This window comes from Labeo rohita, chromosome 18 (genome assembly GCF_022985175.1).
Source record: "Labeo rohita strain BAU-BD-2019 chromosome 18, IGBB_LRoh.1.0, whole genome shotgun sequence".
In the NCBI taxonomy this organism is placed as follows: domain Eukaryota; kingdom Metazoa; phylum Chordata; class Actinopteri; order Cypriniformes; family Cyprinidae; genus Labeo; species Labeo rohita.
Genome location: NC_066886.1, coordinates 4,381,543 through 4,395,449, shown reverse-complemented (window position 1 = coordinate 4,395,449; position 13,907 = coordinate 4,381,543). Strand labels below are relative to the sequence as shown.

General features: G+C 33.9%; 1 protein-coding gene across 4 annotated transcripts in view; it reads right to left on the bottom strand.

Moving 5' to 3' along the window:
• Positions 1-639: 639 nt before the first annotated feature.
• Positions 640-13,907, bottom strand: part of otogl (otogelin-like) — a 44,508-nt gene continuing 31,240 nt past the window's right edge. For 3 of the 4 annotated variants that reach the window (XM_051134794.1, XM_051134793.1, XM_051134796.1), the window contains 16 exons: positions 13,675-13,816; positions 13,342-13,527; positions 13,047-13,259; positions 12,302-12,406; positions 12,110-12,217; positions 10,912-11,013; positions 10,709-10,813; positions 9,798-9,838; positions 9,620-9,683; positions 9,357-9,535; positions 9,003-9,107; positions 7,140-7,259; positions 7,006-7,051; positions 5,051-5,122; positions 2,923-3,002; positions 640-1,810 (listed from right to left, as the gene is read on the bottom strand). In XM_051134794.1, the coding sequence (XP_050990751.1) occupies positions 1,610-1,810; positions 2,923-3,002; positions 5,051-5,122; positions 7,006-7,051; positions 7,140-7,259; positions 9,003-9,107; positions 9,357-9,535; positions 9,620-9,683; positions 9,798-9,838; positions 10,709-10,813; positions 10,912-11,013; positions 12,110-12,217; positions 12,302-12,406; positions 13,047-13,259; positions 13,342-13,527; positions 13,675-13,816 (1,869 nt within the window). In that variant the 3' untranslated portion in view covers positions 640-1,609. The remainder of the gene's footprint in view (positions 1,811-2,922; positions 3,003-5,050; positions 5,123-7,005; positions 7,052-7,139; positions 7,260-9,002; positions 9,108-9,356; positions 9,536-9,619; positions 9,684-9,797; positions 9,839-10,708; positions 10,814-10,911; positions 11,014-12,109; positions 12,218-12,301; positions 12,407-13,046; positions 13,260-13,341; positions 13,528-13,674; positions 13,817-13,907) is intronic. The other variant, XM_051134795.1, reaches the window with a different exon arrangement.

The window sequence follows — 13,907 nt, the reverse complement described above, 5'->3', positions numbered from 1 at the left end:
GTTTCAGAGTCAATACAAGTTGTATACACAGCTCTTGCACCGGGGCAAATGTGAAAGCAAAAATGTGCAGCTTGTAGCTTTTTGTTGAAGAACTTACATTAATGCTATTTAAGCTATACAGCTTTATGAAATTTCTATTCCTTCAGCTTTCGAAAAAGGCTATTTAAACTTAATATCACAGTGTCGGACTTTCATTGTCAATGCACTACTGCTTTTACAAATAAATCGATAATAAGTCAACGTTATTCTCTGTGGAAATGAAGAGTTCACTGTATCGCAACATTCCTTTAAATTCTGATTCAGCAGATGTTTGCGAGGGAGGAAATGAACTTCTCCAACATTTAATTACATGACTTGAAAGCAAAACACAACTCAGCAGGATATAACTCAAGTCATGTGTGGGCTGATCTAGTTAATAAATCACTGCTGGAATTAGATCAGGGTGAAGATCCTACACTTCCGGTGATGAATGCCTAAATGCCAATTGATTTTTAGTGATTTGTTTTGTTTTGTTTTGTTTTGTTTTTTATAGTGAAACATGAAGCTTTTCTATATGATTTATTTGTGGCTAATATTAAAAAAAAAATCTTAGTAAATCATTAAAATGATTGATTTGGACAATGAATATGGAAAAATATGGTTTTTGTATTTTTATTTTATTATTTTAAAAAAATGTGACAATAACATGCAGGTTTATAGATAATATACTATATGCTAAGTATATTTAGACTTATACAATTTAATTCACTTGCAGCAGAAATCATATTTTTGGCATTATGGCTATAGTATGGTAATTCAAGTTCATCACGTTACGTTTTTTAAGAGACAGACAGAGCACACTGAAAGTGTCAACAGAACTTGTGAGTGATGGATGCACCTGTCAAGCAACTGTGTGGGATTTCTCTTTAAATATCAAAGGCCTGCTTAAAGGCCTGTTCACACAAAGAACGATAACTGTAACGATAAAGTTCTAAAAATTGTTACAAATTAAAACCTGAACTATAACGACAACTGCAGAGAAACAACACGGCAGCCAATCAGAATCCAGTCTATTTTGAAGAGCTTGAGCATTTAAAGTAGCAAACGACAAAACTACAGTGTGTGCTTATAATAAGCATAATGTTGAAATTGTGTGTTGGTGTCAACGCTAATATAGTTATCTTTATCATTATCGTCTTAATGTGAACAGGGCTTAAGACAAGCTTGTTTATTTTCTCCGTAATTAATAAATGTAATAAGAAATGCATTTTTTGTTAGAAAAAGCACAAAGATGTCATTTAAATAAAGCATTTGGTTAAAAGTTAAGATCGTATAAATGTATTTAAAATGTTAATGGAAAATATTGATTCTAATAATACTCTTCCCCGCGTCATTCCATCATTTAACAAATGTTAATACTAAAATCTAAACAATACACCAATTTAACAGCAGATCAAATAATTGTTTGATTAACCTACTGTACTTACAGATAAATTATAGATATCAAAGATACAACAGATACAGCGATGGTGTTAGTAGTTTGCGATACTGTACTGTATATGCAGTCGAAGTCGGGCCTGTTTGCGTAAAGCTAGAGATCTTAACTTTACTGCACACAGTCCGCAAGGAATCAGTTCCACTGGCATGAGCAGTCCATCGGCTCCTGGTAGTAATAGTCCACCGTCGTGGCATTTCGAGTGCAGTACAGCTGAATGATACGGTTTTGGAGGCCGTTCTCACGGCAGCACTTGCAGAAACGTGCGTGACTGTTAATGTTGAAATTGAAGATGGTGGCAGACGGACATTTTCCATCGCATGAGTACACTGTCACCTGATGATAAAAATCAAGAAAGATGATGTTAACAGTAGACACGCCAGAAGATGAATTACACTCTACTGTATTTCATACATAATAGAACAGAACAGGATAGAGAACAGAAATTAACACAAATTACACTATCAGTCAAAAGTTTTTGAACAGTAAGATTTTAATGTTTTTAAAGACTGTTCTTTCTGTTCACCAAGTCTGCATTTATTTGATCCAAAGTACAGCACAAACTGTAAAATTTTAAAATAATTTTACTATTTAAAATAACTGTTTTCTATTTGAATATGTTTTAAAATGTAATTTATTTCTGTGATCAAAGCTAAATTTTCAGCATAATTATTCCAGTTTTCAGGGTCACATGATCCTGCATTCTAATATGCTGATTTGCTGTTCAAGAAACATTTATTATTATTTATTATCAATATTTAAAACACCTGAGGACATTTTTTCAGGATTCTTTGATGAATAGAAAGATTCAAAGATTCAGCATTTATCTGAAATAAAAAGTTTTGTAACATTATACACTATACCATTCAAAAGCTTGGAGTCTTGGAGTATAATTTTTTGGGGGAAAGAAATTATAGAAATGTATACTTCTATTTAGCAATGCTTTAAATTGATTAAAAGTGATGATAAAGACATTTATAATGTTACAAAAGATTTCTATTTCAAATAAATGCTGTTCTTCTGAACTTTCTTTTCCACAAAGAAACCTGAAAAAAATCTACCCACCTGTTTTCAACATAATAATAACAATAATAAAGCAGCAAAATCAGAATATTAGAATGATTTCTAAAGGATCAGAAAAATTTAGCTTTGAAATCACTGGAATAAATTACATTTCAAAATATATTCAAATAGAAAACAGTTATTTTAAATAGTAAAAATATATTTTAAAATGTTACTGTTTTTGCTGTACTTTAGATCAAATAAATCTGGTAAGCAGAAGCGACTTCTTTAAAAACATTAAAAATCTTATTGTTCAAAAACTTTTGACTGGTATTGTACAAAAAAAACTAGAATAAAATAGAAAAGAACAGAAGAGAATAGAATGTATCACTTAAACAATAAGAATCAAAGTTTTTGTAGTGTTCATAGTGTTCTTTCACACTCACAGGTGCGTTACTTCTACAGTCATCTTTTCTGATGGTGGTCCTGATGGCGACTCTCTTACAGGTTTTACCATCTTCTTTGCCTACACACACACACACACACACACACACAGAAGCTATGTTACTTACAAATAAACACAAACATGAAATTTGTTGTTTAAAGTCAACATGAAACAATATTTAGAAGCCAATATACTTCTGTAATGTGACAGTGTTGAAAAAAATAAAAAAAACTTTTTAAAACATTAAATGAATCATTTTAAATATATTAAAATATATATATTTTTTTTAATTAGAAAACATGTCATTAAGATTTCTTTAGTCTATTTTTTATCCATCTGTATAAAACTTTCAGACTAAAAATTTCCTGATAATTTACTCAACCCCATGTCATCCAAGATGCTCATGTCTTTCTATCTTTAGTCAAAAAGAAATGAAGGTTTTTGAGGAAAACATTCTAGGATTTTTCTCCATATAGTGGACTTCATTAGTGGCCAACGGGTCCAAGCTCCAAACTGCAGTTTCCATGCAGCTTCAAACTGCTCTACACAAACACTTGCTTTACAAAGCAAACGTGCAAAGAAAGTCAAACACAGTTAACAAAAAAAGATACTGTAAAACAACAATGTCAGACAATTTGAAGTTGGATGAGTAAATGAGGTTTGAATTTTTTTTTTTTTTTTTTTTACCAGAGAAAATGGCATTTTTTTTAGAAAATGACAGCCCATTATGCTAGATAAGACGCTTATTCCTCGACTGGGATCATGTTAAGCCCTTGGAAGCTGCTTTGACCCACTGGCCATCATTAAAGTCCATTATATGGAGAATAATCCTGTAATGTTTTCCTCAAAAACCTGAAGAAAGAAATACATGAACATCTTGGATGACATGGGGATGAGTAAATTATCAGGAAATTTTTATTCTGGAGGTGAAATAATCCTGCAAGTAATTTCATGTTGACTTTAAACATACTGATACAGCATTTTACAATTGATGTGATATTTTGGGCAGTAACATTATTAACAAAGTACATGTTTAGTAGTACATTTTCACAAGCGTACTTATCTATGATACATAGTCAGCTGAGGTCTGTTTTACAGCTAAACCAAGTACAGTTTAATCTTTCTAAATGTGGCTGTAACACTCAAACACACATACACACACACATCCAAACACATTAAAACAGCAGGCTCAGTGACTATTATTGCTGCACCTTGGGGGCTCCACTTGATTGACATGTTAGTTACCATGGTGACATTTGTCTGACAATGATCGAGTGGTACCATTGAGAGCTGAACTTTTCACCCAGATGTAATTTTTGTTCATATAACAATGATAAAATGAAAGACATTTAACTCTTTTGAAGGCAGTGTGTGAGTGTAATAAATTTCAGGTTCATTAATTTTGACACAGGGATTCTGGAGGTTCAAACGGAGGACAGGTTTTGAAGATTTATCAGGGGGTTTCAGGAAAAAATAAATCAAGACTTCACAGCTGTGTGTCTGAGATGGTGGGAGAGACAGCGGATGAGTGTGTATGAAGTGCAGTTGTGTCTGTGTTTGTGTCTGAATCTTTGAATGTTACCAGGATGTTCATGAGTTTGAGTATTAAAGGAACAGTTAATAAAAATAACAACAATCTGCCATTATTAACTCACCCCTATGTCATTCCAAACCAATACTGATGTTTTTTTCATTGTTGTCAAGCCCCTCCCCCCCAAAACAATAAAAAATAAAAATTATTAAAATAATAAACAAATATTTTTAAGGAATAAAAAGCCAAAAAGACTTTTATTTAGTAAAATCAAAGGAAAAACCTGAAGCTTATTTTAAGAAAATATAATAAAATAAAAATTAACATATTATATTTAGTCTTCAAAACTATTAATTTTGTTTTCCAAAAAAAAAAAAAAAAAAGGATTAGTGCAAGGATTTGAAATAACATGAGGATAAGTAAATAATGACAGAATTTCCATTACAGGCCAAATGTCTCACACACTTAATCAATCAGTTCACTCAAACTAAAAGAAAATAAAGTCAAGACTGAAAGAGATAAGTGTAAAATATTTTCTTTGAAAAACACACAATGTTATGAGACACAGATAAAGATAATTCAGTAGATGAGTGAGTACCTGTATCACAGTTAGTACTAGCAGTGGGTGTTACTGGACTAACGGAAAAAGGCAACAAACCAAGTCCAGCACCTGAGAAACACACAGGGGCAGGTTCACAAACTCACAAATCGATAACAATCGATGGTTGAAGTCGCTCGGAAAAGCTTCCAGCACGTAGCACAAACGCAAGAGCCCCCAAACCAATGCGACCACACACACAAACCTGCGCCCTCAAGCATAAAAAGATGCACAGACCCGCCGCTTACACAAAAAATAAATACCAGTTTGTTGGAAGCAAATATAGCACATAGCCAGCAAAGGCACATGCCAGACATGATGAGTTTTTCCTCAAAATCACCTCTGAATCCCTCTAGCATGCCATGCCAATATAAGTAAGACCACCAGTTCTTATCTAAGAGTTTATTAAAAACAGATTCATGCTGCATTTTCCAATGCTTTCCTTGGTTTATAGGTAATGCAAAAAAATACATACACTACCATTCAAAGGTTTTGGGAACAGTAAGATACATATACTTTTATTCAGCAAGGATGCATTAAATTTATTAAAAGTAATAGTAAAGACATTCATAATGTTTCAAAAGATTTCTATTTCAAATAAATGCTTTTTTACAACTTTCTACTAATCAAAGAATCATGTTAAAAATGGATCATGATTAATATATTAATAGATATTAAAAAGTTTGAACAGTTTTCAAACACTGATAATAATTTAAATTAAATATCAGACTGATTTCTGAAGGATCATATGACACTGAATGATGCTGAAAATTCAGCTTTGCATCAGGAATAAATGTAATGTTTTTATTATATTAAAATAGAAAACAGTTATTCTCAATTGCAATAATATTTCACAATTTTACTGTTTTACTGTATTTTTTTTATCTAATAAATGCAGCCTTGGTGAGAATAAGAGACGATTACTGACCCCAATTTTTGAACAAAGTGTATATTAATATATATTAAAAATGTATAAAATGCTTTTGTTATTATTAGTGATAGACTAATATATCAATCTACTTAGGTTTGCGCTTTTACAAAATGCAACCCAAGCCAATAAATGTGCAAAACATATGGTTTAACTTATTAATTCCAATGACTTTTTAATGTTGTTTGTAGTAGCTATTAAAGACAACTGGATAAGGATTTTTAAAAATAATTCATTAACAAATTCACTCACTTAATTTTAAGCCTATTAAATATTTTAGAGCTAAAACAAGCAAAATTTCATATTGACTATGAAAATGTTTATTATGTTTCTATAACTTTATCAAATTTTATTAATTTCCATTTTTTTAGGACTAGATATCAAAATTGACTGTATTTTGACTGTACAAAACTGTAAGAACCAGATTTTGCATAAATATCATTTGACATCATTAAGCTGATCAAAAACTGAACCATGGGCCACTGAAAAACCCATATCAATAACTCAAAAACAAATTATTACTGTACTGATTATTAGGCTTTGCTAAGGTTATTCATCTCAACCTGTTCATACTGGAAGTAAAGCACCAAGATTTGACAAGAGGCAGTTAAAATCCACAAACACCAATCCCACAGCACAAAATCCACAGATTAAACAAAAGACAAAGATAAAGTTAAGAACGCAGAGAGGAGAATAGTATATCAATCTGGCTTTCATTAGTATTTCATCACAAAAAACCCTTTGAAATCTATACATTTCTTCCTAGATCATGGTGTATACAGTCATTGTATTGTAGAGAGAATTGAAAACAAGGAAAAGCACATGAAACTGAATTGAAACTGAAAGAAAAGAAAGAAAGAGGCCCGTTAGATCTGTACAGCAGCGCTCATTTTTTCCCCGGGACAACAGGGAGCATCTAACCACAACGCAACCAGCAGCTAGTAAAGCCCAGCACTGCTTCTCCAGTGTTCCAAACAGCCCCCAGCATTCCCAGAAAGCACAGCCAGCCCAAGACAAACATACTTACATGTCTTACAACAACCGTCCACATATGTCTGAACTACGCCTCCATTCTGAAACAAAGCAAAGGACAGAGGTCAGAAGAACAACAACACAAACTGTTACAGAAAAGCAGAAGGAATGTATTGATTTTAGTCAGACCTGAATACATTCTGTGTCATTGAAAGGAGGACAGACCACTCCAGAGGCCAAAACTACTGCGCCTACCGCAGTCTCCATACAGTCAAAGCGTGTGCAGTTTGCCACCCATGAGCTTCCTGCCTGCAAACCACATCAAAATACACTATCAGGTTAATGCATATGAGGTTGAGGCTTTTTGTATTTCTCAAAAACAATGATGTGGTTTTGTGTGAGAGTTTTTGACCTGCAGTAGCAATACTTTTGTAGATAAATTTGCTAAAGAAAATGCCTCCAGAAAATCTGACAAAACATCCATTTGTGCACATCCTCAAAGGGGAAAATGTTCACAAATACAGTGAATAATGCAGGAAGTTTCTTTCAAGGGCAAATTAACCCTATACAGCCTACTGGACTCGAAATTCTCCACATAATCAAAATCTGTATATAGTTCATACTTCTTTAGCAAGTAGCAGCTTTAGTACAATTGTAAAAATGTCCCCCTTCAGGTTGCGGTTATTTACTCATTGTTCTAAAGTTAACATAAGAATAACTTTTAGATTGTTAGTTATATTTCAAGATGAACACTTACTGGACTGAAGCAACTTCGGTTCATAATTTTTCAGAGAAATCACATTTAGATGCATCAAAAATTACATTGAAGCCGAAACAAATATCAGCCGAGATATTTATGTCTTTCTTTCTTCAGTCGTAAAGAAATTATGTTTTTTGAGGAAAATAATCAATGTTCTCCATATAGTGGACTTCTATGGTGCCCGTGAGTTTGAAGTTCTAAAATGCAGTTTAAATGCAGCTTCTAAGGGCTCTAAACGATCCCAACCAAGGAAGAAGGGTCTTATCTAGCGAAAGAATCAGTTATTTTCCAAAAAAATTGAAAATTTCTACATGTTTTTAACCTCAAATGCTCATCTTGTCTAACTCTGTGCATTTCGGGTAGGTTATGTCGAAAATCTCCCATCTCATTTTCTCCTCCAACGTCAAAATCGTCCGACATCGCTGTTTTAGCTTTTTTGTTTATAAAGGGTGTTTGACCCTCCTTGTGCGTTCACTTTGTAGACACTGGGTCAGTACTTCTGCAGCGATGTAGGATGATTTTGAAGTTGAAATTTTTTGACATACCCTAAATGTATCAAACTAGAATGCAAAGAGTTCACGCAGAGCTAGAAAAGACGAGCATTTGAGGTTAAAATGTACATAAATTGTACATTTTTTTAGAAAATAACCAATCGTTTCGCTAGATAAGAGCCCTCTGAAGCTGCATTTAAACTGCATTTTGGAAGTTCAAACTCGCGGGCACCATTGAATCCACTATATGGAGAAAAGGCCTGAAATGCTTGCCTCAAAAAACAGTTTCTTCACGACTGAAGAAAGAAAGAAATGAACATCTTGGATGATAGAGGGGTGAGTAAATTATCTGTAAATTTTTGAAGTGAACTCCTTTAAATATTATCTTACTAAGACATATTATTGGAAGATATGGAGTGACAACTAATATTTATATGAAATTTATTACAGTAGTCTGCTATACTGTTATAAAGATCTCACTGATTCACATTACAAGCTATCATAAATTCATCTTACTTTTTGGTCATATCAGTATCAGCAACTGCACTAAATTGCATATTTTTGCTCTTGAATAAAACTGAGGTGTTTCCTCCTCGACAATGGGCTCCATGTTCTACTATATCATATTATATGAGCCATAAATGCCTGATGTATCAAAGATAATACAACAAACAGATTTAAATAGGTTAAATAAACTGTTCCATTTCAAAAAATTTGATTTTTCTGACTTTTCTGACTATGATTTTATATGTCAGGCTATACAAGGTTAGCAAAAAGTACCAAACGGTGAGTGCAGATTACCATAAACACTTCTGTAGTCCCGTTTTCACTGGGATATGAGCATGAGCTGTTTTTGCAGGAGCCACAGCACACATGTGGATCGGATGATGGGACATAAACCTGATGCTACAGTAACACAAATGTAAAACAAAATATATATATATATATTTTTAAATACAAAAAAACCCCACACATAATATTGGGAAAATAATGTTATAATGTACATATAAATGGGCCATGAAGCCAAAGCCATCTATAATTTATTTTTACATGACTGTCTTCCACTGTCTCTCTATGTAGATCACCTCTGTTACGACTGACAAGCTCAAAGTCCGTATTTGTATACTGAAATATTTCATTTTTCATCTGACTTACAGGTTCACACTTCTCAGAGCAGTTGGCAGTGGTGACCTCCATTGCATAGAACCCAGTGCTGGGGTCTTTATGTGTGAGGCACTGAACTGTGTAACACAGTTCCCCCTCAAAGTATTGCACCATAGACTGGCCAGGGTTCAATATCGTCACACCCTGAAACAGACAGACTTCTGCCTTCTCTACACACAGAGAGACACATAAACACGTTTTAGTTTCATTGAATAGTGTGGCATTTTGAGTGTGTGCGTTTCTTTGAGTCTTACTGCAGTGATGCAGTGGGCATCCACACGGGCCGCCGGGGTCTGGTTCCTCCACTCTCACTTCACCCTTTAACACAAAGGTCATGGTATAATGCACTGGTCACAAGAGAATTTACTATGGCAACAAAATGCACTACATACACAGAATTCACACAAACAGAATACATTTTAGAACACTCACCGCAGTGCAGACAGGAAGTGTAACGTTGTGACACTGACATTCTAAAAAGAACAAATGTTACAATTGTAACAATAAGTATACAAAAAATACTTTGGTATACAATACCATTGTAAAGTAATAGAATTACATGATACTTTGATTCATAAAAGATCATTCAAAAGTTTTGGGTGGGTAAGATTTTTTAATTTTTTTGATAAAAGTCTCTTCTACTCACCAAGGCTGCATATATTTGATAAAAAAAAATACAGTAAATACAGTAGTATTGTGAAATATTCTTTTCTATATTTAAATATATATATATATTTAAATTGAATTCATTCTTGTGATGCAAAGCTGAATTTTCAGCATCATTACTCTAGTCGCCACACGATCCTTCAGAAATCTAATATGCTGATTTGCTAAAATGTTGCAAAGAGTTGTGCTTTCAGGATTATTTAATGTTCAGAAAGTTTATAAAAAGAATCTTCTGTAACATTACACATTTCTTTACTGTCACTTTTCCTTACTAAATAATAATATTAATTCCTTTAAAAAAAAAAAAAAAGCAGACTCCAAAATTTGAAATGGTAATGTACTGATCATGTGATTTATACTGTACTCATCTCCAAAATACACAGCAAAGGCACTGTAATTTTTAGTGTAATATTTCTGTATCTGTGTGTTTAAGTTTGGCTTTATTTAGGAGAGAACTGTTTACAGAAATGTTCTAAACCTACAAAAAAATAATAAACATCCACAAAAGGAATAATGGTGCATTAAGGGACAAAATAATGCCTTTTAAAATGTCAAAAGGTGAATTTGAGAGTTTGAGTAAGGGTTATTCTGTAGTAAGTATAATTATCTTGATTATCTTAAAAACAAAAAGAAGTCACAGGGAAGTGACTGTCTAGGTGTACATGTGTAAAAATTACCGCAGTGTGTCTCTGGGCAGCAGCTGTCTGGCACGGGTCTCTTCACCAGCACAGCTCCAGGAGCACAACTCACACTGGGCTCAGGACACAGACTCATATCACACACTGAAAAATCAAGACACGTCATGTTTCTCCTTTCATTACGAAACACAAAATAACTGGGCACTTTAGTACAGTGACTGCTTGTGTGTTGTTATAACTACCACAATGATACTGTGGACAGCAGTGATTAGTGGTGTTCACATCCACAGCCAGTATCTCTCCAGGCAGACACACTGGTATAGGTTCAATGCAGGACTCGCACACTGGAAAACATATGCAAAATAAATATTTTTTACATTATAATCTTTGTGTGATTTATATATACTATATACATACTTTAATTATTTAAAATTTTATGTTTTATAAAAAAGTAGTAAAAAAGACATTTACACATAGTCCACAAGAGAAAATAACAGTTGAATAAACTGAATTAATAAAAATGACCCTGTTCAAAAAAGTACATACACTTGATTCTTAATACTGTGTTGTTACCTGAATGATCCTGTTTTTTTTTAGTTGTTAATGAGTCCCTTGTTTGTCCTAAACAGCTAAACTGCCCACTTTTCTACAGTAAAATCCTTCAGGTCCCACAAATTCTTTGGTTTTAGGCATTTTTGTGTATTTGAACCCTTACCGACAATGACTGTATGAATTTGAGATCCATCTTTTCACACTGAGGACAACTGAGGGACTCATATGCAGCTATTATAGAAGGTTCAAACGCTCACTGATGCTTCAGAAGGAAACACAATGCATTAAGAGATGGGGTGAAAACTTATGCTGTTAAATATGATATGATATTTATGATATTTAGGTAAAATAAGAAAAATTGACATCTTTATTCTGTTCGAATGTTTACATCCCTGGCTCTTAATGCATCAAGTTTCCTTCTAAAGCATCAGTGAGTGTTTGAACCTTTTGTAATAGTTGCATATGAGTCCCTCAGATGTCCTCAGTGTGAAAAGATGGAACTCAAAATCATACAGTCATTGTCGGAAAGGGTATAAATACACAAAAATGCTGAAAAACCAAAGAATTGACAGATTTTTCTGAAGAACAGCAGGCAGTTGTACTGTTCAGGACAAACAAGGGATGCCTTTTCTGTCAAATATTCAGGTCAGTACTAAATAAAAAATAACATCCCTCTTATTTTGGTAAAAAAAAAAATACACATTTTGTAGATTCTGCAAGGTGTATGTAAACTTTTGACCTCAATTCTATATATTATTTAATAATAAAACATAACCTTCTGACAATTACTTTATTATTAATTATAATTTAATATAGAAATGAAGGTATTGTCAGCATAGAGATGAGAATGTCAGCTGTAGTATTCAAGTATTTATAATATATTATTACCACACATGTAGCTGTAGCAGCAAGCGTGTGCCCCTCTGACCTCCACCAGGAATTGATCTTCTCTGCAGATGGGGGCAGGAACACTCTGGCATGCCAGCGGATCACATTCTAACAGAGACCAATCAGAAGATTGACCTTTCTCCACTGATCAAATAAACAGCCAATCAGAGTGAGGATTACATGAGCTCTTACCACATCTGTATTCGGGACAGCAGGACAGAGCGCTGTAGCCAATCACCAGCTTGTCTCCATTCTCACAGCTGGGCACTTCACTCTGACAGATGGTGAGGTTACATTCTACACACAAAGATAAAAGCATTAGACATGCCTATTTTTAGTTTATACTCTTTGTTTGGAAAACAACTCTAAATTCAATTTATATTCAATTTTTTAAATGTATTTTAAGTCTCATATGCTCACCATTTGATTTGATTTAATTTTAAAAATACAGTATAAACAGTAATATTGTGAAATATTATTAGAATTTAAATAACTGTTTTCTGTTTCAATATATTTTAAAATAGAATTTATTCTTGTGATGCAAAGCTGAGTTTTCAGCATCATTGCCCCAGTATCACATGGTCTTGAGTATCTAACATGCTCATTTGTTGCTCAAGAAACATTTCTTATTATAATCAATGTTGAATGTGTTTCTCAATATGTTTGTGGAAAACGTGATACTTTTCTTATAACTGTCTGATGAACAGAATGTTCAAAATAGCAGAATGTATTTGAAATCTTCTGATACTATATAAATGTCTTTACTGTCACTTCAGAGTAATTTAATGCATAACTGTGGAGTAAAAGTATTAAAGTATTAATAAAAAAAGAACTATGTTTTCCAGCTCATAGTACATCAAAAATAGTACACCACATGTGCCAGGATTGTATAATACTTCTGATGATTTGTGAAATATACATCCATGTGTGTTTATACCACAAATCTTCTTAGGACAGCAGACTCCTTCCTCCAGAACATCGACTGCATACTCTCCCTCTCTCTCACACAGAGGAGCAGGTTCATAACTGCACTCGGGCTCCACAGGAACCACACTACCATTCTCCAGACACTTGAACAAACAGCAGCCACGCAGAGAGCCATTCCACACCTCACCCGGGGCGCGTGGAGCACCGTCGTTATCCGTACACACTGATCACATGGAAATAACAGGCCGTTATTGCAAAAGCACTTTACATTGCATGCACGCAAATGTATAGTGTGGCATTCTCACCGCATTGGTCCTCGGTGACACAAAAGGCAGAGTCTGCTCGGTGCAGGATGGTACCACTTTTACAAACGCACTCCTCTCTGATAGAAGAACAGGTGCTTTCCTCATAGTAATCTCGGTTTTGACACGTTCGAGTCTTACATGTATTCACACAGGGTTTATATTCTTTACCAGGAGGACATTTGAGTGCTGCATGTGCAAACACACACAAACATGCAAAAGTGAATAAATATGCTACTAGTCATAGGTTAAGCATTTATGCATAAGCCTGCAGATTGGTTTTTATGTAAATGTGTCCAAACATCTGAGTGGTACAGTATCCATAAACACACTCACGGCAGAAGTTGCTTTTCCTCCAGCTGAAGCAGATCTGATGTGTGTAGCAAATGGCCACATAAGCAGCCAGGAAGTCACACTCATGCTCTTTATAATGTAGGTCGCCGGCCCATATCTTATCACAGAAGTTTTCTGGAGAAACCTTCAAAACAACATTTGGAAAAATAATCCGATATAAAATGGTCAAGTCACAAATATGAACTTTCACAAGGAAGTGGGGATGAAATTTCTTT